This window comes from Dysidea avara, chromosome 8 (genome assembly GCF_963678975.1).
Source record: "Dysidea avara chromosome 8, odDysAvar1.4, whole genome shotgun sequence".
In the NCBI taxonomy this organism is placed as follows: domain Eukaryota; kingdom Metazoa; phylum Porifera; class Demospongiae; order Dictyoceratida; family Dysideidae; genus Dysidea; species Dysidea avara.
The window spans coordinates 19,111,129-19,135,675 of NC_089279.1; the positions used below are offsets into that span (position 1 = coordinate 19,111,129).

At 37.8% G+C, this 24,547-nt stretch overlaps 1 protein-coding gene across 2 annotated transcripts in view; it reads left to right on the top strand.

Annotated features, from left to right (window-relative positions):
- LOC136264455 (neurogenic locus Notch protein-like) overlaps positions 1-24,547 on the top strand; it is a 58,180-nt gene that overhangs the window by 18,015 nt on the left and 15,618 nt on the right. For both annotated transcript variants that reach the window (XM_066059191.1, XM_066059192.1), the window contains 3 exons: positions 660-1,181; positions 2,840-3,223; positions 7,810-8,331. In XM_066059191.1, coding sequence (XP_065915263.1) covers positions 660-1,181; positions 2,840-3,223; positions 7,810-8,331 — 1,428 coding nt within the window. The remainder of the gene's footprint in view (positions 1-659; positions 1,182-2,839; positions 3,224-7,809; positions 8,332-24,547) is intronic.

Below are 24,547 nucleotides of genomic sequence, written 5' to 3' on the forward strand. Positions count from 1 at the left end.
TATATTAGGGATCGTGGAGATTTGGGTATTCCTAGCCAAAAAATTCACCAAAAAACCAGCTTCACAACTCCATCCTGGCACCTTGGCAGTATTGGTTTGTTATAACCAAGCCCAAAAGTGCCTTCAGTTTGATCCGAACGGCTTCCAATAAACTGTTACAAAATTAAAAATATATATATTCAATGCAATTTTCTACTGACTAACTTCCTGCCTGGTGCCTTCAAGCAAGTGTAACTTGATAACGGCTATGGCTATGGACTTGATTTTTTCACTGTTTGATGTCGCTTCATCCCGAGACGTGCCTTTTGGCATACCACAATATGTACAATGCGTACATCATGGACTTACCTTTGTCCTCCTTTGTGTCCCTTTTCTTTTCACAAGGTGTTGATTTGTAGTAGTGCAATGCGTAATGCTCAATTTTTGGAGCATAATAGCCTCATGCCTACTCGAGATGCAATATTCATTCACCTGGCCAGTCTCTTGACCCTGTGTGTTATTGTCCACACAACCATATAATAATGCTTCCAGCAATAAATAAAGCATGACTTATAAGCTTTTGTTAACCCGTATGTTAATAAGGAAATTATTGTGTGGACTATTCTTATACATTATATATTGTAGCGTCCAGTGGTAATCTTTGTTATGTATGCACATAGACCCATGTGATGCTTGTCCAATTAATTCTACTTGTGATCGACAATCAGATGGCAGTGCTTTGTGCATTAATAGATGTCAAAATGTTACATGTCTTAATAATGGGACATGTGTGGAGGTTAATAGCAACTTTACTTGTCAGTGTGCTCCAGGATATGAGGGAAGACTTTGTGCTAATTTTACTAATGAATGTGACCCTGACCCATGTGTTAATGGAGGGATATGTATAGACCAACATCTTAACTATACTTGTAATTGTCAACCAGATTTCACTGGAAGGAACTGTAGTGATACAATTGATGACTGTATGTCTGATCCTTGTCAGAACAATGCAACTTGTATAGATGGAAGTGCAAATTACACATGTATATGTCCTGATGGTCTCACTGGTAATAACTGTGAATCAGATATAACTGATTGTTCCCCTGACTCATGTGAAAATGGTGGAACCTGTATTGATCTAGTGAACGACTACATGTGTCAATGTACCTCAGGATTTACTGGAAGGAACTGCAGTTCAGTGGGTTAGTATTTTTACATAATTATTATAATTAATTTCAAAATGAAGTAGGGATCCAAGAAAGAAAAAGTAGTGAAACAAGTTATGGGATTACTGCATAGCTCTGTGAGAAAATCCCTATTCATTGGCATGTTATAACAATTATTATGTTCACTGCCAAAGTAGGGGAGTTATGCTGTAATACAATCATTCATCTCTTGTTTCACTACTTTTATCACTTGGATCCCTACTTCATTTTTTAAATAAATATTTTTTTTATTAAATATACTAGTTTGTTTAGCGGCATACAACTTTACATGTCTGACTGTTCTATTAAGGTGACTACTGTATTAGAGTATCTCAAGTCAGCATCCCGCTTACCAAGGGGAGTGGTCGCTGTTCCTTATTTTCACTATGCTATCATTATCAATACGGCTAGGCTGATAAGGGGTGTGTGGTCATCATGTTCGAGTAAGTAGAGGTGTAGTCTCCGCGCTCAATAATTATTAGTCAACCTAGATTGTCAATGGGCGTGTTACAGGTACATATCTATTGTGTGTCCAGTACCCTTTACAGTAATGTAAGCACTTTAATAATTTTGTGGCATCTAAATCTGCTGCTCATGGAAGTGTTGATATGGAAAATTAATGCCCTGATATGGCAACAACCAGCCTGATTGAAGATAAAAGGAAAGACACGGTGCAGAGGATGCACACTCGTCAGAACTCCAAAAGGCACATGACACTGGTGAGTTTGTTATTATGGTGCTTTGTTTGGCCTCCAGCTTTGTGACTGTGGTCAGGCAGGCAGGGTGGCAGACAAAAATTCGAGTTTAGGTGATTTTGTTAATTTTTTTTGTTTTTACATGTATTGCTGTATTTGATGTTAGGTGGACTAATATTACTCTGTAAGATGATTTTCATGACATAAGGTGTCTCTTGGATGACTTTTAAAGCAGATCTAGAATTTTAGGTGGCATGCATCACTTTAGGGATGATCCCTACTTAAACAGTACTGTTTAATAATCCTAGTAAATATCATATCCTTACAGTTAACTCACTCATACTTTGAATGTACATATATATTTTCTATAGCAAAGCTGAAATTATTCGTATGGTATGATGTAATCACCCTCGGCTTGTATTTTGATTCATATTTGCACCCAATAGTTTAATATAGACATGTTAAAATACTTTTATCAACCAATGTTGTTTACTTCCTCCAGTTCCACAACTTACTACAATGTTTGATCAAGATGAATATCAGTCTATCCCACCTGCAAGTATTTTCTTGTTTTTAAAGCCGTATTTGATCTTAGGTGGACTAATATTACTCCGTATGGTGATTTTCGTCATGTAAAGTGTCTCTAGGATGATTTTTAAAGGTGGCATTTTAAGAGGCATTCGTCATTTTATGGGCAATGCCTACTTATAATAAACAGTACTACCTATACTGTTTGATAACCCATTAGCCATTAGTACATATCATGTCTGGTTATCTCACTCATACTTTGAATTTACATATTTTTATAGCCAAGCTGAAATTGCTCATACAGTATAATGTAATCACCCTGGTCAATTTATCTTGTATATTGATTCATATTTGCACTCACTAGTTTAAATATATGCAATATAGACACATTAAAGTGTTTTTCCATCTACCATTGTTGTTTACTTCCTGTAGTTCCACAATTTACTGCAATGTTTGATCAAGATGAATATCTGTCTCTCATTTCTGTAAACTCGCCTATTGGATCAGATTTGTTTACAGCATTTTTCATCATCAATTCAAGTGTTACAATTGGCTATTTAAGTTTTGATATTGTGGATAACATGATGGTGGGAGAGTCAGTTAGCGGTAGTGACTTCCTCATCAATGGAACTACACCACCAGTAGTTATATCCTCTCCATTTGAGTCAATGTATCAGTTAATAATATCAACTGGTAGAGTATTTACTGTTAGTGATCAGATGAGAGACAACATCACATTTAATCTACATAGTTTTGTTAACACAACAAATGGAGATATAATAATGGCACTATCCAGTGTAGCGTTGCGTGTAACAGGTAACCATTCTGTTATAATCGATGCAAGTATAATTTTTGTTTGTTGAAACATTTGCCACTAGTGTTATAATGAATAAAACACAGACCAACAGTTGACAGATATTTTGCATCACAATCACTCTTTTATTTTTGTTAGTGTAACATGTGACTCTATTGTAACAAAATTGTGACTACCTTATTAGATTAACTCAATCTCACTGTTTACAACAACCAAACCTCTGGTACAGCCATCCCATGTGATGAATAGTTGAGTGATCTGGTTACAGTAATCTGTTTGCTGTTGCAAAACCAACTGTTATAAATGTAGCTATCTACATGTATATACGTATGTATCATCTTTTGTAGAAGCATGATTATATAAGTGTTTCTGAAACATCTACGTAATATGATCTAATCAAAAACAGCCAAGCTGTAAAAAAAAGGTGCGGCCCCCAAAAAGGCCGTGGTGAAAAAAGATGGGAAATCCAAGGTGGCGGCCAAGAAATGGCTGTGATGGTAGGTTAATGGTTAACTTTTAATAACGACAATTCAGGTGAATTTGGTGCCAAGACCAAGCGGCACAAAATTCACCTGAATTGTCGTTATTAAAATTTAACCATTAACCTACCATCACAGCCATTTCTTGGCCGCCACCTTGGATTTCACATCTTTTTTCACCATGGCCTTTTTGGGGGCTGCACCTTTTTTTTACAGCTTGGCTTTTTTTGATTAGATATCACTTCTTTTTGTATTTGTATACTGCAAAGCCGGCCTATGGCTGGCTTTGGGGCTTTTTTAACCCATGTGTTTTTTTCTTTAACAGAGGAAGAAGAAAAGAACTTAAAGAAGATTTGTAATACTTGATTTTATTAGTAATTATACAAATTATATACATATGTTTATTACATGCCCATTATTCCCCACAGGATATTTTTTTTGCAGCTGATCTCTCTGCTGGGTGACTTGAAATGTAGCTGAACTATATACAGGATGGTTTCTTTGTAGCTGAACTCTCTACAAGGTGACCTCTTCTAGCTGGTCTCTCTACAGGGTGATTTGTTTGCAGCTAAACTCTCTACATGGTGGTTTCTTTGTAGCTGAACTCTCTACATGATGGTTTCTTTGTAGCTGAACTCTCTATAAGGTGACTACGTCTAGCTGAACTCTCTACAGGGTGATTTTTTGTAGCTGAACTCTCTACAGGGTGATTTGTTTGCAGCTGAACCCTCTACATGATGGTTTCTTTGTAGCTGAACTCTCTACAAGGTCACTTCTTCTCTACAGGGTGATTTGTTGTAGTTGAATTCTCTACAAGGTGGTTTGTTTGAGGCTGAACTCTCTACATGGCGGTTTCTGTGTAGCTGAAGAGCTCTCTACAGAGTGATTTGTTTGCAGCTGAACTCTCTACATGATGGTTTTTTTGTAACTGAACACTCTACAAGGTGACTTCTTCTAGCTGATCTTTCTACATGGTGAATTGTTTGTAGCTGAACTATCTACAAGGTAACTTCTTCTAGCTGAACTCTCTACATGATGGTTTCTTTGTAGCTGAACTCTCTACAAGGTGACTTCTTCTAGCTGATCCCTCTACAGGGGGATTTATTTGTAGCTGAACTCTCTACAAGTGATTTATTTGCAGCTGAACTCTTTATGTGGTGGTTTTTTGTAGCTGAACTCTCTACAAGGTGACCTCTTCTAGCTGATCTCTCTACAGTATGATTTGTTTCTAGCTGAACTCTCTACAGGTGAATTTTGCAGCTGAACGCTCTACATGGTGGTTTCTTTGTAGCTGAACTCTGTACATGATGGTTTCTTTGTAGCTGAACTCTTTACAAGGTGACTTCTTCTAGCTGATCTTTCTACCAGGTGATTTGTTTGCAGCTGAACTCTCTACATGGTGGTTTCTTTGTTGCTGAACTCTCTACAAGGTGAATTCTTTTACCTGATCTCTCTACAGGGTAATTTGTTTGTAATTGAACTCTGTACAAGGTGCGTTTTTGTGGGTGATCTCACTGCAGGTTGATTTGTTTGTAGCTGAACTCACTAAAGGGTGATTTGCTTGTAGCTGAACTCCTTGCATTGTGTCTAGTTTCTAGCTGATCTCTCTACAGGGTGATTTATTTGTAGCTGATCTCTCTACAAGTTGATTTGTGCGTAGCTGATCTCTCTGCAGGTTGATTAATTTGTAGCCGATCTCTCTACAGTGTAATTTGTTTGTAGCTGAACTGTCTATAAGGTGATTTGTTTGTAGCTGATCTCTCTGCAGGTTGATTTGTTTTAGCTGAACTCTCTACAGGGTGATTTACTTGTAGCTGAACTCCTTACATTGTGTCTAGTTTCTAGCTGATCTCTCTACAGGGTGATTTGTTTGTAGCTGATCTCTCTACAAGTTGATTTGTGTCACTGCTTGAAGTATCTTAGTTTACTACAGTGGTATATCCCCAGTACATGGAACAGTTAATTGTTTGTTATTTTAGTAGTTTTTGAGTAATCCCGCATTCACTGATGTTTTACTGAGAGTTTAAAACTTAGTAAAATAAATATGTTCCATATACTTAAGTTTACTGACACTTTACTATCAGTATATCTACAGTAAGGCATCTTAACAAATTAGTAAACTAAGAACCTTCAAGCAGTGTGTGTAGCTGATCTTTCTACAGGTTGATTTGTTTGTAGCCGATCTCTCTACAGGGTAATTTGTTTGTAGCTGAACTCTCTCCACAGTGACTTGTGTGTAGCTGAATTCTGTGTAGCTGAATTCTCTAGAGAGTGACTTAATTGTAGTTGAATTCTCTACAGGGTGCATGACTTTTTTATAGCTGAACTTTCTTCAGTGTGACTTGTAATGTTCTGAATCTCTGTAGTGATATATTTGCTTAACTCTCCACATGGTGACTTGCTTCTTGCTGAACTGTCTATAAGATTAACTGTTTGCAGCTGAACTCCCTACAGAATAACTTGTGATGTAATAAAATTCTATAATGGAGTAAATAAATTAGCCGAATGCTCTATTAGGGTGACTGTTCTATTAGAGTATCTCGATCTCGAATTTGCTACACGGAGTTGGCTTTAGAATCATAACTCAGTGGTTTGTAATCCGATTCTTTTGTACTACTGCAAGAACTTTCTATGAAGATTATTCCAGCTATACACCGATTTTCAGCTCATTACTATAAGCGGTTTGCCTAGTAGGCGTGAAAACTAATACTTTTTTATTCGTAAAAATCGATCGCGTAATTGTGACACAGGTTGGGTTTTGTGTCATATCTTTATCTCGATTCCTTTCAAACCACCAAAAGGCACTCCTACGATGGTTACTCCATCTACATAGCAATGTTCAACTCATTCCATGAAGCGGTTTACCCTGTAGGCGTGACAACAAATCGATCTTGTTTTACGCGAATAGTCGGTCATAACGCCTGAACCATTCATCGGATTTGTACCAAATTTGATGCTAGAATTCGCCTTTGGACTCCCTTTCTGTGTGCCAAATTTCATGGCGAGCGGAGTACGCGTTTGCTTGTTATAGCAATTTTTGCAAGTGTGCGAAAAGACGAAGAAGAACAAAAAAAAAACGAAGAAAAAAAACACGAAACTTTGGAAGCTCGTATCTCGGAAATGGCTGGAGCGATTTCCTTCAAATGTGGAATGTGTACTTCCCTGGCTGGCGGACAACTGTGTAGCAAATTTGGTTCCAATCGGATAAGTGATCACTGAGATACAAAGGTGTGAAAATGACGTTTTCGTTCTTCCTGTCAATATACTCACAGTGTGGCGCGCCGGCTTCTTGGGCCGCACGACACACTACCGTGTGTCTTGATATACACCTGCATGAAAGAGTTGGTAGAGTATTAGAAAATGAAAGCAAGATGAAATGAAGATGAAAACAAAGGCAAGGTGTAGAGAGTGGATATATATATCAACATTACCCACTAAGTTTGTATCGTTATTGTTGTGAATACCCAAAGGCTTCTATAAGGCATGTTCAGATACACCTGTAATCATGTCTGATTTACCGATAACCAGTTACTATAATTTGTTTGTTAAACACTTCAAGTTCACAGCACTAGTTATTGTCACCTAAAAGAGAGATTGCTTCATGTTTCCAACAATTTGACTGTAGTCAGGTAGGCAAGTACGCAGATCAGGAATGGTTTTCTTGGTTTAAATGCTAGATTTGGCATCCGATACATTAAAGAAAGCATTATGACATGTAAAATATTTATGATGGTGCCATTATGAGAAGTTGTTTTACATTCTGGGGAATCCCTACTGTTTAACTATGGCCAATGGTTAGAGTTCTCCAATTAACACTTAGGATCAGAAAGTACAATAATAATACTTTAGGAATTATTTACTCAGTTGCATGAAAACTAAGCACCTGGTACATGTGCTGAAATCTGGAGGAAAAGGATTCATTCACCTCATTTTGTACCAGTCTCCTGACATGCTCACTGGTATTTTATTGCCCACACAACCATATAACATTGATAAAGTTGATAGTGTGTATAAGAAATAAGCTTTTGCTAACTTGTTTGTTGTGGCATGTATTATGTATTCATGTGTGTTGTAGTATTGTGATAACCCTTGTTATGTCATATGCATAGACCCATGTGATGCTTGTCCAATTAATTCTACTTGTGAACAACAATCAGATGGCAGTGCTTTGTGTATTGATGTATGTCAAAATGTTACATGTCTTAATAATGGTACATGTGTGGAGGTGAATAACAACTTTACTTGTCAGTGTGCTCCAGGATATGAGGGAAGACTTTGTGCTAATGTTACTAACGAGTGTGACCCTGACCCATGTGTTAATGGAGGGATATGTATAGACCAACATCTTGACTATACTTGTAATTGTCAACCAGATTTCACTGGAAGGAACTGCAGTGATACAATTGATGACTGTATGTCTGATCCTTGTCAGAACAATGCAACTTGTATAGATGGAAGTGCAAATTACACATGTATATGTCCTGATGGTCTCACTGGTAATAACTGTGAATCAGATATAACTGATTGTTCCCCTGACTCATGTGAAAATGGTGGAACCTGTATTGATCTAGTGAACGACTACATGTGTCAATGTACCTCAGGATTTACAGGAAGTAACTGCAGTTCAGTGGGTTAGTATATTAGTTCAAAATTGAAGTAGGGATCCAAAGCAAAAAAAAGTAGTGAAACAAGCAATGAATGATAGGATTACAGCATAGCTCTGTGAGAAAACCCCTACATTGGCATGTTATTATGTTCAATGCCAAATTATGGATTTTCCCACCGAGCTATGCTGTAATCCCACCAATCATCTCTTGTTTCACTATTTTTTATCACTTGGATCCCTACTTCATTTTTAAATTAATATTATTTAGATATACCAGTTGTTTAGCATTGCAGCATACAGCTTTACATGCTTGACTGTTTTATTAGGGTAACTATTGTATTAGAGTATCTTGAGTCAGTGTTCTACCTACCAAGTTACTATTCTTTATTTTCACTGTACTAACATTATAAAAATACTGATAAGAGGGTGTGGTAATCATGTTCAAGTAAATAGAGGAGTAGTCTCTGTGTTCAATCGTTATTAGTCAACCTAGATCATTAATGGATAGGTTACATGTCAGGGGCGGATACAGGGGGGGGTCAAAGGGAGCTCTTGACCCCCCCTCCAAAAATTTTTAGTATACCAAGATCGAGATACTCTAATAGAGCAGTCATAGTATTAGAACAGTGTGTAGTGAGCTATTTAAGGATTTTTATGTACTTTATCAGCTATAAATGCTTGGTTGATGAGGTGAGTAGCTATTGCCAGCTGGCTGTGACCTTTTTTCGTTTTTTTGGTCTCACCTTATCAAACCAGAGACAATGTAGTGCCTCAGTTCATTTTGACCCCCCTTTCCATAAGTCTGGATCCGCCCCTGCATGCATCTATCAGGTATCCAGTATCCTTTACAGTAATATAAGTGCTTTAAATAGTTTCATTGCATAAATATGCTGCTCAAGGAAAATGTTGATATGGAAAACTAATGCCTCGATATCTAGTGAACAACTACATGTGTCAATGTACCTGAGGATTTACTGGAAGTATATTTAGCTTTGTGATCCCTTAACCAATTGGAACCAGGTAGGAGAGTCCACATACCGTATACGTACAAAATTTTCAAGGTATGTAGATCGACAAATTTCAGGATTTTTGCAGTTTTATTTTCAAGGATTAGAAAGCATAAAGCTAGCCTGGATAATTGTTAATTTTTGAGGATGAAAATTTTGTGACTAAATATGCGAAAATTACGTCCCTTGAAAATTTGTACATATATCAAGACACACGGTAGTGTGTCGTGCGGCCCAAGAAGCCGGCGCGCCACACCGTGAGTATATTTACAGATCAAGACACACGGTAGTGTGCCGTGCGGCCCAAGAAGCCGGCGCGCCAGAAAGAAAACGTCAATTTGCACACCTTTGTATCTCGGTGATCCCTTATCCGATTGGAACCAAATTTGCTAAAGAATTGTCCGCCAGCCAGGGGAGTCTACATTCCAAATTTGAAGGAAATCGCTCCAGCCATTTTCGAGATACGAGCTGCCAAAGTTTCAATTTTTTTCTTCGTTTTTTTCTTCTTCGTGTTTTCGCACACTTGCAAAAATTGTTATAAAACGCAAACACATACTCCGATCGCCTTGCAATTTGGCACACAGAAAGGGAGTCCAAAGGCGAATCCTAGCATAAAATTTGGTGCAAATCCGATGAATGGTTCAGGATTTATGACCGATTATTCGCGTAAAACAAGATCGATTTGTTGTCACTCCTACAGGGCAAACTGCTTCATGGAATGAGTTGAAAATTGCTATATAGATGGAGTAACCATCATAGAAGTGTCTTTTAGTGGTTTGAAAGGAATTGAGATAAAGACCATGAAGATATGGCACAAAACCCAACCTGTATCACAATTACGCGATCGATTTTTATGAATAAAAAAGTATTAGTTTTCATGCCTATAGGCAAACCGCTTAGAGCAATGAGCTGAAAACCGGTGTATAGCTGGAATAATCTTCATAGAAAGTTCTTGCAATAGTACAGAAGAATCGGATTACAAACCACTGAGTTTATGATTCGAAAGCCAACTTCGTGTAGCAAATGCAAGATCGAGATACTCTAATAGAACAGTCACCCTAATAGAGCATTCGGCTAATTTATTTACTCCATTATAGAATCCTATTACATTACAAGTTATTCTATAGGGAGTTCAACTGCAAACAGTTAATCTTATGGAGAGTTCAGCAAGAAGCAAGTCACCCTGTGGAGAGTTAAGCAGATATATCACTGTAGAGATTCAGAACATTACAAGTCACACTGAAGAGAGTTCAGCTATAAACAAGTCATGCACCCTGTAGAGAATTCAGTTACAATTAAGTCACTCTCTAGAGAATTCAGCTACACACAAGTCACTGTGGAGAGAGTTCAGCTACAAACAAATTACCCTGTAGAGAGATCAGCTACAAATAAAACACTTTGCAGAGAGTTCAGCTACAAACAAATCAACCTTTAGAGCGATCAGCAACAAACAAATCAACTTGTAGAGAGATCATCTAGAAACAAATCAACCTTCAGAGAGATCAGCTACAAACAAATCAGCTTGTAGAGAGATCAGATGCACACAAATCAACCTGTAGAGAGATAGGCTAGAAACAAATCACCCTGTAGAGAGCTCAGCTAAAACAAACCAACCTGCAGAGAGATCAGCTACAAACAAATCACCTTATAGATAGTTCAGCTACAAACAAATCACCTTGTAGAGAGATCGGCTACAAACAAATCAACCTGCAGAGAGATCAGCTACACACAAATCAACTTGTAGAGAGATCAGCTACAAACAAATCACCCTGTAGAGAGATCAGCTAGAAACTAGACACAATGTAAGGAGTTCGGCTACAAGCAAATCACCCTGTAGAGAGTTCAGCTACAAACAAATCAACCTGTAGAGCGATCAGCTAGAAACAAATCACCCTGAAAAGAGGTCAGCTACCGAAAATCACCCTGTAGAGAGATCAGCTAAAAGCAAATCACCCTGAAGAGAGGTCAGCTACAAACAAAACACTTTGCAGAGAGTTCAGCTACAAACAAATCAACCTTTAGAGCGATCAGCAACAAACAAATCAACTTGTAGATAGATCATCTAGAAACAAATCAACCTGCAGAGAGATCAGCTACAAACAAATCAGCTTGTAGAGAGATCAGTTGCACACAAATCAACCTGTAGAGAAATATGCTAGAAACAATCACCCTGTAGAGAGTTCAGCTAAAATAAATCAACCTGCAGAGAGATCAGCTACACACAAATCAACTTGTAGAGAGATCAGCTACAAACAAATCACCCTGTAGAGAGATCAGCTAGAAACTAGACACAATGTAAGGAGTTCAGCTACAAACAAATCACCCAGAAAAAGATCAGCTAGATTAATTCACCTTGTAGAGATTTCAGCTACAAAGAAACCACCATGTAGAGAGTTCGGCTGTAAACAAGTCACCCTGTAGAAAATTCAGCTACAAATAAATCACCCAGTAGAAAGATCAGCTAGAAGAAGTTACCTTGTAGAGAGTTAAGTTACAAAGAAACTATTCTGTAAAGAGCTCAGCTGCAAACAAATCACCTGTACAGAATTCAGCTACAAACAAATCACCCTGTAGAGAGATCAGCTAGAAGAAGTTACATTGTAGGCAGTTCATCTACAAACAATTCACTCTGTACAGAGATCAGTTAGAAGAAGTTTCCTTGTAGAAAGTTCAGCTACAAACAAATCACCCTGTAGAAAGATCAGCTAGAAGAATTCACCTTGTAGAGATTTCAGCTACAAAGAAACCACCATGTAGAGAGTTCAGCTGCAAACAAGTCACCCTGTAGAAAATTCAGCTACAAACAAGCCACCCTGTAAAAAGATCAGCTAGAAGAAGTTACCTTGTAGAGAGTTCAGCTACAAAGAAACCATTCTGTAAAGAGCTCAGCTGCAAACAAATCACCTGTACAGAATTCAGCTACAAACAAATCACCCTGTAGAGAGATCAGCTAGAAGAAGTCACCTTGTAGAGTGTTAAGTTACAAAGAAACCACCATGCAGAGAGTTCTGTAATAAATATATGTATTATATATATAACTTGTACATTTACTGATAAATTCAGAAATATTTAAAGTATTTAACATCTGCTTCATCTTTTCTTCTTCCTGTGGTAAAGAAAAAACGATAGGTTAAAAAAGCCCCAAAGCCGGCAATAGGCCAGCTTTGGTGTATACAAATACAAAAAGAAGTAAAATCTAATCCAAAACAGTCAAGCTGTAAAAAAAGTGTGCGGCCCTCAAAAAGGCTATGGTGAAAAAAGATGTGAAATCCAAGGGTGGCAGCCAAGAAATGGCTGTGATTGTAGGTTAATGGTAAAAATTTTAATAACAGCAATTCAGGTGAATTTTGTGCCAAGACCAAGCGGCACTAAATTCACCTGAATTGTTGTTATTAAAATTTTTACCATTAACCTACCGTCACAGCCATTTCTTGGCCGACACCTTGGATTTCACATCTTTTTTCACCATAGCCTTTGTGAGGGCCGCACACTTTTTTTACAGCTTGGCTGTTTTGGATTAGATATATATATATATACAGTACCAAATTTGATGAAAATTGCCTAAGCCAAGATACAAGTGGCCAAAATTTATTCTTTTATTTTCTTCACACTTTGCAAAATCCACCATAATACACAATTTCATATTCCAATGAAACTGAAATTTGGTACACTTACAGGAGCTATTGAAGCAAATCTTAGTACCAATTTTATGAGAATCCGAGCAACATTTAGAGCTGTGGCCAATTATTCACATAAAATAAGATCAAGCTTTTGTCTCACCTACAGTAGGCATTCCATTGTCCAAGATTTTTAAATTAACCATTATAGAACTGGCACAAAATAACAATATGCATTTAACTTGCATGTTAATTGGGATTGCTTTACTGTAGTTCCTATGGGGTTGAAAATCAATATGGGGTTTGTCCATATGCTGATCATAATGGAAATCTTAGTTTCATCATACGTGTTACGTCTAAGTGGATTTTGTGTCATTTTGTAGTCCTTTTTATAGCCTTGTAATGTTATGCAGATTACTCTGAAACTTTAAAAAAATGTATTGTGAGGCGGAAGATATTCACTGGTGCTTACTACAGTATAAGTGCTTTGCTCGAGTTAGTGATTTTCATCTACACAACAATTTTCTGATTGTTGTGTCACCAACTCAAATATATAAACCACTCCAAAGTCGGCTTAACATTCATGAAGCACACGGTTGATTCCAGAGGCACGCAGATGCTTGTGCTGTATTTTTTAATTAGAGCCTAGCCATTATGGTGCATAGCTAATACACTATTCTACATTTCCTTACTCAGGATGCACTTGCAGTTAGTTCCAACATTAATTCATTTAAATCAATTGTGTCATTTTTCCTTTATAATGTACATCTGGAGAAAAAGTGTACCTCTTTTCAATTTTGTAGGCACTGTGCATTGCCAAAGCAGCCATTTCGAACTCAACAAACTAAGATCAACAAAAATACTCTATCTATTGAGCAAATAAAAGTCTGTTTTACTAATTTTAAAAATTGAGCTGGAATGCATACTAACAAGTACACATGGAATTTTCAACTAGAGTAGGGACCATAGCACATCAATAAAAATTACTGAAACAAGCTGGAGTAGTGCATGATAGTAAAACAATAAGAAGTGTTATATCCTTACTGTGCATTTCCATTATGGTATGTAGAGCACAGTAGGGATATAACACTTCTTATTGTTTTCTGTGATTTAATATCGTGCACTACTCCAGCTTCGTTCAGTACTTATTGACATACTATGTTTCCTACTCTAGTTAAAAATTCTGTGTACTTGTTTGTTAACTTTTTTGTAAAATAAAATTATGACTGGTGAACCCAAACATACCGTATCAAACAAAAGAAATGGCACTGCGCGCCCCAGCTACCAATTATCATCTTAAAAGTGAAGTATCCATTATGCTACGTCATCAGCTATGTTCAACTCGTTTGTTACACAGCATTACGGATCAAGAACTGTTTGATAAGCACCTCTGCAATCAAAGTAACTATTATGAAAAAATACAGCCGATTTCCATTATGAAGTGAAACCATCATGTGCTACCACCAAATTGATACCTTTTACTGTCAGCAAAGATGAATGGGACACAAAGGAGGACACTGGTAAGTCCATAAAGAATGCATTGTACATACTGCGGTATGCCAAAGACACATGTCCAATTGAAGCAACGTCAAACAGCGAAACAATCAACCCCGTAGCCTTAGCCATTATCGAGTTATGCTTGTCTGAAAGCATGCAGTCAGTCAGTTACTCAGTCAGTAGAAAATTCCGTTTATTAATGTTTTTAAAATTCCGTTTTGGGGATTGATCCGAAGGCTTGTTTGCACTTAGTTTTACCAACCAATACTGCCTCATTGTCATCAGGGAAAAGTGAAGCTGGTTTTTGGATGATGTTTGTTCATGGGCCATGCCTACACCTTTGTGGTCTCTACTATACCGTACTATTGTACTGTATCATTTTTTGTTTTGTTCAAAAATTCCTGTAGTAAAGAAAAAAACAAGTTAAAAGGAAGTCCCAAAGCCAGCTTATGGCCATCTTTGTGAATTGCGATACAAAATGAAGTGATATCTAACCAAACAGTAAAGTTGTAAAAGTGGCCCCCACATGGCCAAGATGATAAAATTGTGAAATCTAAAGTGGTGGCCAAGAAGTGACTGTGATGAAATTATGAAATCTAAAGTGGTGGTCAAGGAATGACTGTGATGGTGGGTTAATGGCAAAAATTGTAATAACAATAATGCAAGTGAATTTTAAATCCTAGTGACACTTGGAGGAGGCAACAAAATTCATCTGAATTGCTGTTATTAAAGTTTTTGTCATTAACCTACCAACATAGCCATTTCTTGGCTGCCACTTTTGATTTCACAACTTCTTTCATGATGGCCTTATGGAGGCCACACCTTTATGTTACAGCAAATATGTATATACATACTCTGTAATAAACTTACACATGTTTTTGTACACATATAAAAGTGTTTGACGGAGATATCATCTGACTTCAATTCAATATCATACAATACCTGTTAGCAGTTGAATTATAACAAAAATGGAGGTATATATGTGAAGTATTGTCCACCCACTTGAATTTGCAGATTGTTACTGTTAGATATCATCTCCTAAAATTACAACCCACTCATACTTTAATGCACATATTTTCTATAGCCAAGCTGAAATTATTCATATGGTAAAATTTAATCACCCTAGTCAATTTAGCTTGTATATTGATTTGTATTTGCACCCACCAGTTTTATGAAACTATCCTATAATTTTAAAACTTACATGTGTATTTAATAATAAACTTACTTATATAGCTAAGTACTTATTTTAAGAGAGAGCAAGAAAAAAAAATTATTAATTACTGCTGAAGTTTGGTGGGCGAGGAGACTTGGAGCATGTACTACAAGGGCAAACAAAGTGCAGACTGTGAGGATTGTCAGAGTCAAAATTGTTTGTAAAATGCTGCCAGAAGATCTTGAGTAACTGTGATTTAATGGTGGAAAAAGGTTGGTTTAAGTCAAGAACTGGTAGACTGTTGTAGGTTCTTGGTAATCTGTTAAAGTAGAAGTTACTTTGTTTGTTGGATGATGTAAAATTGTGTTGAAGCTTGTTACTGGTGGAGGATCTGGTAGGATTGCGGCAAAAGTTGACATAGTTACTGATATTGAAATAATTAGATGGATGCTGGATTGATTTTACGAAGAAGAGTATGTCATAAAGATCATAGGTGTACATCAGTGGTAGTATGTTAAGTTTGATAAGACGTGTTTTGTAATCAGTTACATAGTCAATTTGGTTGCCCGGCGTTGGATTCTTTCTAAAGTAGAGATGTCGCAAATAAGGTAGGGGTGCCATAAAGGAGAACAGTAAAGTAATTGTAATCGAACTAATGCTAAATACAAAGTTTTCTTGGTTGGAATGTCAACTGAGTGGCTGACGGTACGTCTCAGTAGTCCAAGGGTTCTATAGGCTTTAGCTGATATATGGTTATAATGATTTTTCCAAGATAAATCAGTTGATAAAATGACACCGAGGTCATGGTGAGTACTACTAGTTTTGATTATAGTGTCGTCTATGAAGTAGGATGTGGGGAATTTTGTATTAAATGATAGATGTATAAACTTGCTGGTATTAAAAAATTGGTTCCAATCTCTAGACCAGTTTGCCATTGAATCAAGGTCTTGTTGAAGTTGTATGGAGTCTAGATGTTCAAGAATTTGTTTATAGCATTTTGTGTCATCTGCAAAGGAGAGTGCATTAGAGGAATGGACAGATAAAAATAAGTCATTGATGTAGATAAGAAATAAAAGTGGTCCTAGAATACTCCCTTGAGGCACACCTGATAGGACTGGTAAGAAGGTGGAATATGAACCATTAAGGCGAACGCATTGCTGTCTGTTGTTGAGGTAAGATCTAAACCACCACCAAAGGTTGCCAGTGATACCGATTTTCCAGAGTTTTAAAAGTAATTCATTGTGGGGAACTCTGTCAAATGCTTTTGCAAAGTCTAAGTATATTACATCTGTTTGAATTTTACAGTGTTCATGAATACTGTTTAAAAATATGAGAAGTTGTTGTAAAGTTGAACAGCCTTTCATAAATCCGAATTGACACATAGAGATGACATTGGAAATGGAGGCTATAACTTTGTTGTATATTAATCGTTCAAGTATTTTTGATGCAACACAAAGCAGAGATATAGGCTTTGGAATCATAAGTCAGTGGTTTGTAAACCGATTGTTCTGTACTACTGCAAGGACTTTCTACGATGACTATTCCAGCTACATGCCCATTTTCAGCTCACTGCTCTAAGCGGTTTGCCTGGTAGGCGTGAAAATTATTGGTATTTTTATTCACGAATCTCGATCGTGCAATTGTTACACACCTTAAGTTTCATGTCATATCTCTATGATCTTTATTTCGATTGTTTTCAAACCACCAAAAGGCACTCATACAATGGTTGATCTATCCACAAACCGATTTTCAACTCATTCCTGGAATGAAGGGGTTTACCCTGTAGGCGTGACAACAAATCGATCTTGTTTACGCGAATAATCGATCATAACTCCTGCACCATTCACCGAATTTCCACCAAATTTGATACTAGGATTTGTCGTTGGACTCCCTTTATGGGTGCCAAATTTCAAGGCGATCGGAATACGCGTTTGTGTTTTATAGCAATTTTTCAAACTGTGCGAAAAGACGAAGAATAAGAAGAAAAAAAAAACCAAGAAATAAAAATGACCTTTTGGGCACTCATAGCTATGTCATATCTCGGAAATGGCTTAGGCGATTTTCTTCAAATTTGGTTGTGGGGTGGCCTACCTGGCGGGCACCTCTGCGGCAAAACTGGTTCCAATCGGATGAAGGATCACGGAGCTACAAGGTGTGAAAATCGCGTTTTCTTTCTTCCTGTCAATATACTCACGGTGTGGCGCGCCGGCTTCTTTGGCCGCACTACACACTACCGTGTGTCTTGATATATATAATCTAATCCAAAACAGCCGAGCTGTAAAAAATGAGTGCGACCCTGAGAAAGGCTATAGTGGAAAAAGATGTGAAATCCAAGGTGGCGGCCAAGAAATGGCTGTGATGGTAGGTTAATGGTAAAAATTTTAATAATGACAATTCAAGTGAATTTGGTGCTGCTAGGTCTTGGCACAAAATTCACCTGAATTGTCGTTATTATAATTTTTACCATTAACCTACCATCACAGCCATTTCTTGGCTGCCACCTTGGATTTCACATCTATTTTCACCATAGCCTTTCTCAGGGCCGCACTCATTTTTTACAGCTTGGCTGTTTTGGATTAGATTTCACTTCTTTTTGTGTTTGTATACCCCAAAGTTGGCCTATAGCCAGCTTTGGGCTTTTTAAACCTATCTTTTTTTCTTTACCACAGGAAGAAGAAAAAGATGAAGAAGATTTTAACTATTTCTGATTTTATCAGTAAAATTAATGTACAAATTATCTATAATACATATATTTATTACATATCAATTATTCCCTACGGATAACTTGTTTGCAGCTGATCTCTCTACTGGGTGACTTGATATGTAGCTGATCTCTATACAGGGTAACTTGTTTACACAGTAGCTGAACTCTCTACAAGGTGACTTCTTCTAGCTGAACTCTCTACAGGGTGATCTTTTCGTAGCTGAACTCTCTACAGAGTAATTTGTTGCAGCTGAACTCTTTACATGATGGTTTGTTTGTAGCTGAACTCTCTACAAGGTAACTTCTTCTAGCTGACCTCTCTACAGGGTGATTTGTTTGTAGCTGAACTCTCTACAGGGTGACTTGTTTCTAGCTGATCTCTCTACCGGGTTATCTGTTTGTAATTGAACTCTCTACAGTGTGATTTGTTCGTAGTTGAACTCTCTACAAGGTGACCTCTTCTAGCTGATCTCTCTACATGGTGATTTGTTTGTAGCTGAATTCTCTACAGGTGCAGTTGACCTTATTACATGATGGTTTCTTTGTAGCTGAACTCTCTACAAGGTGACCTCTTCTAGCTGAACTCTCTACAGGGTGATTTGTTTGTAGCTGAACTCTTTACAGGTGATTTGTTTGCATTGGATTAGTGAACTGCATGGACTACTGGACTCAAACTTTTTATTGTTTCTTGCCTTTAGCTGGGCTTAACACCATTCGCAGCTGAACTCTTTACATGATGGTTTCTTTGTAGCTGAACTCTCTACAAGGCAACCTCTTCTAGCTGACCTCTCTGCAGGGTGATTTGTTTGTAGCTGAACTCTCTACAGGTGATTTGTTTGCAGCTGAACTCTTTACATGATGGTTTCTTTGTAGCTGAACTCTCTACAAGGTGACCTCTTCTAGCTGATCTTTCTACAGGGTGATTTGTTTGTAGCTGAACTCTCTACAGGTGATTTGTTTGCAGCCGAACTCTTTACATGATGGTTTCTTTGTAGCTGAACTCTCTACAAGGTAACTTCTTCTAGCTGATCTCTCTACAGGTTGACTTGTTTGTAGCTGATCTCTCTACAGGATGATTTGTTTCTAGCTGAACTCTCTACAGGGTGATCTATTCGTAGCTGAACTTTCTACTGGGTGATTTTGTTTGCAGCTGATCTCTCTACATGATGGTTTCTTTGTAGCTGAACTCTCTACGAAGTGACCTCTTCTAGCTGATCTCTCTACAGGGTGATCTTTTCGTAGCTGGACTCTCTACAGGATGATTTGTTTGCTGCTGAACTCTCTACATGATGGTTTCTTTGTAGCTGAACTCTCTGCAGGGTGATTTGTTTGTAGCTGAACTCTCTACAGGGTGATTTGTTTGTAGCTGAACTCTCTACAGAATGGTTTCTTTGTAGCTGAACTCTGTGCAAGGTGATTTCTTCTAGCTCATCTCTCTACAAAGGGATTTCTTCTAGTTGATCTCTCTACTGGGTGACTTGTGTCTAGCTGAACTCTCTACAGGGTGATTTCTTTGTAGCTGAACTCTCTACAGTATGATTTGTTTCTAGCTGAATTCTCTATAGGGTGATCAGTTCACAGCTGAACCCTCTACAAGGTGGCTTCTTCTAGCTGATCTCTCTACAGTGTGATTTGTTTGTAGCTGAACTCTCTACAAGGTGACATTTTCTAGCTGAGTTCACTCTTGTTTCTAGCTGATCTCTCTAAAGAGTAACTTGTTATAATTAGTAAAGCTGAACTCTTTACAGGGTGGATTTTGATCGTTAAACTCTCTGCATGAAGACTTGTTTGTAGCAGAACTCTCTACAGGATGAATTTTTTTGTAGTTGAACTCTCTACAGGGTGCATGACTTGTTGATAGCTGAACTCTCTTCATTGTGACTTGTAATAATTATACAGCAATATAATTATTTGTAGCTAAACTCTCTACAGGGTGACTTGCTTGTAGCTGAACTGTCTACAATATTAACTGGTTGCTGCTGAACTCCCCACAGCATAACTTGCAATGTAATAGAAATCTGTAATGGAGTAAGTCATGAACTACCTGAATGCTCTATTAGGGTGACTGTTCTATTAGAGTATCTCGATCTCGCATTTGCTACACGGAGTTGGCTTTATATCATGCTTTACTTCAGGACAACACTGCATGGTTGCCGTAAAGAGCAACGGTGTGCTGGTTCCCGATTGGATCGCCCGGGTGATGTTTTTCACCCTGACTTTGTGCATGGGAAGCCTGCGTACTTCGATGTTACTGTACGTTGTCCATTACAAGAATCTCTGTTGGGTCGGTCTGCAGTTTCAGCAGGTGTGGCTGCTGCTAAGGAAGAAGAAGATAAGGATGCTCACCATGATGAGCTTGTACAGGCTGCTGGAGGTGTTTTTGTCCCCCTGGTGGTTGAGTCCTTGGGTTTGTGGTCTGCTGCTAGTCGTCCTGTCTTGCAGGATATTGCTTTGAGGACAACCACCAGAAGTGGCATTTCTCGTGGCCTAGCATACCGCCGCCATCTGCTAGAGCAACTCTCTGTTTGTCTGTGGCGCCACAATTCCCGGACATTTTTACACCTATTTAGCCTGTTGCCTGGCAGTCCTTTGTGGGAGTTGAACTCTGTTTCATGCTCCCACCCCCTGCAGTTTGGCCAGTAGACTGCAGGGCTTTCTTGTTAAGGCCCCTGTCCGGGGGTTTTGCTGTGTGTATGCTGGCGGTCCATGCGGTGTTTTTGTAGGCCTGTGTAGGCTCTGTAGGTTTAGCTGCTTTTTCTTTTTTCTGCTTTTTAAATTAAATTAGGTTTAACTTCTAGCTAGAGATCGGGGAGGATGGGAGTGCCATTAGGGCCGGAATAAAAAATATATATATATATTTTAAAAAAAAATTTTTTTTTAAATAAAAAAATAAAAAAAATAAAAATAAAGAGTTGGCTTTCGAATCATAACTCAGTGGTTTGTTATCCAATTCTTCTGTACTACTGCAAGGACTTTCTACGATGACTATTCCAGCTACATACCCATTTTCAGCTCACTGCTCTAGGCGGTTTGCCTGGTAGGCATGAAAATTATTGGTATTTTTATTCACGACTCTCGATCGCGCAATTGTTACACACCTTCGGTTTCGTGTCATATCTCCATGATCTTTATTTTAATTGCTTTCAAATCACCAAAAGGTACTCCTACAATAGTTGCTCTATCCACCAACCGATTTTCAGCTCATTCCATGAGCGGTTTGCCCTATATGCGTGACAACAAATCCATCTTGCTTTACGCGAATAATTGGTCATAAATCCTGAACCTTTCATCGGATTTGCACCAAATGTGATATTAGGATTCGCCTTTGGATTCCCTTTCTGTGTGCCAAATTTCAAGGCGATCGGAGTACGCGCTTGCGTTTTATAGTAATTTTTGCAAGTGTGCGAAAGACCGAAACTTTGGCTGCTCGTATCTCGGAAATGGCTTAAGCGCTTTCCTTCAAATTTGGAATGTGGACTCCCCTAGTTGGTTGGCAACGCTGCAGCAAATATGGTTACAATCGGATAAGGGATCACCGAGATACAAAGGTATGAAAATGACGTTTTCTTTCTTCCTGTCAATATACCCACGGTGTGGCGCGCCGGCTTCTTGGGCCGCACGACACACTATCGTGTGTCTTGATTTGGAAGCACCAAAGCCTTTAGCATGTTGGTTGGCATTTGTCTATTTTTTAACCTTCAGCAGGTGAACAAGTGAACCAGATTTTAAGTGGCATTTTACTCTTTTGAAATTTATATTTGTATTATTTTGTAACTTATGTATGACTGCTCTATATGAGATATTTCAAAATGCACTTGCTACATACATGTATGGTTGGTGTTTGTATTATAACTCATTGATATTTAAACAGATTTCCATTACATTACTGATGGTTTGTGCCTTGACAAAGAAAATCGACTAATTCGCAGAAGCAGTTTGACCGGTGGACAGCCACTGTGAAAAAGAATGTGGCTTTCCAAAAATAGGCTAGTATGAAAACTATCAAAGGTGGCAGCCAAGAAATGGCTGAAATGATATTATACGTACTGTCACTTAATTTGTAATGTTACAAATTAATTGACATTCATTGCAGCCATTTCTTGGCCACCACCTTTGATATCATATCTTTGTATACTAGCTTATTTTGGAAGGCCACATGCTTTTTCACAGCTTGGCTGTTTTGGATTAGATTACAGCTGCTCATTCGTACTTTGAGTATATACACATTCTTATTAGGGGGCATCTCCAAACTGATTTTGGTACGCTTAAAGTCATAATGATATTAAGGGGGAAGGGCCATGACGTTATAACTTTTATTAAAGCAGTTATAGTGTAAACAGCTAGGAATAGAGGAATTGACGTGATTAAGCAGCTATACTGCTTGTAGACTATGTTTTCGGGTAAAGAATATAATGTTTTGTGCTTCTATTGCCAATGCATTGTTTTCATACTGATTTTGGTACTCTTAACGAACTGAGGCTGCACATTTTTGGAAACTAAAATAAATAAATAATAGTGTGACGTTAAGGAGAGGGGGGAGGGGGGTCTGAAGTTAGCGTCATTATGACGTTAAGAGTTTTCAATCATTCTCTGTCAACTAACTCATTGCCATCTGATTGGTTAAAAGCCAATATATGTCCAGTATTCAAGAAAGGTAACCACAGTAGTGTTAGTAATTATCGCCCCATATCTTTGACCTCCATTTGTGCAAAGGTTATGGAACACATTATATATCATTCCATCATCAACCATCTAAACGAAAACAACATATTAATTGAAAATCAACATGGGTTCAGATCTAATCATTCATGCATAACTCAACTAATTACTCTTACAGAAGACATATCCTTTGCTCTAGACCATCAGAAACAAATAGATATCATCCTATTGGATTTTTTTAAAGCATTCGATACAGTACCACACCAACGCTTAATGACCAAACTAAGATATTATGGAATTAATGGCAGTACTTATAACTGGATCCAAACTTGGCTTACCCAACGTACTCAGTGTGTTGTTTTAAATAGTGAATCCTCTAGTCCAGTGTCGGTAATGTCTGGGGTACCACAAGGCACAGTTCTTGGACCTCTAATGTTCTTATTATATATAAATGACATAACTAAAGACATCAACTCACCACTCCGCCTGTTCGCTGATGATTGCTTGCTTTATAGAGTTATCAATAGTGTAGAAGACATCAACAGACTTCAAGAAGATTTAAATAAACTGTCAGAATGGGCCGATACTTGGCAACTTAAGTTCAATATTAGTAAATGTACAGTTATACGTTGCACGAGATCCTTATCACCACTCACTTACGACTACGCACTTCACAGTCACATACTAGATATATCTGATCAACATATGTACCTAGGAGTCTTAATTCATAAATCACTGTCTTGGTCACCTCACATATCAAATGTTGTCAATAAAGCATCTAGAACACTCAATTTCTTAAAACGCAATCTAAACAAATGTTCAAAACAAGTTAAAGAATCAGCTTACCTAACAATGGTGAGACCACAACTAGAGTATGCATCTGCTGTCTGGGATCCCTACCACGTTGGAGATATTTCAGAGTTAGAGAAAGTACAACGAAGAGCAGCGCGCTGGGTGTTGAATGACTATGGCAGATTCAGTTCAGTTTCTCTAATGTTGGATCAGCTGAAATGGCCTACATTACAAATTCGTCGGAAATTATCTAGGTTACAAATATTGCATAAGATACACTACCAACAGTTATCACTCCAAATTCCTCATTATTACTTACCAAAAACACAACCAACAAGACAATACCACCATCTTCACTATATTTTACCTACCTCATCCACCACGGCATACCAAAACAGCTATTTCTCAAGAACAATAAACGAGTGGAACATACTACCAACTGACACAATTGAAATTGCAGATACTGATCTATTTACAGCTAGACTCCAATCATATTATTGTACCTAATGTATTTGTTTATGTGATTCCTGAGCACACCAGCAGGGCTGACTGCTCAGTAAACAATAATAATAATAATAATAATAATAATAATAAAAAAAATTAAAAAAAAAAAGAGTACCAAATCAGTTTGGAGATGCCCCCTTAGGGACCCACCGATTATGCTGGCATAATTATGAGCATATTAGGTGCCTGAAAGCATTGAGCATAATGCTAGCATAATAGGAAGAATATTTGAGCCATGCTACAAATCCTTGATAGTCAAAATACGTATCACCGAAAAAGATCGATATACTCTAATAGAACAGTCAATA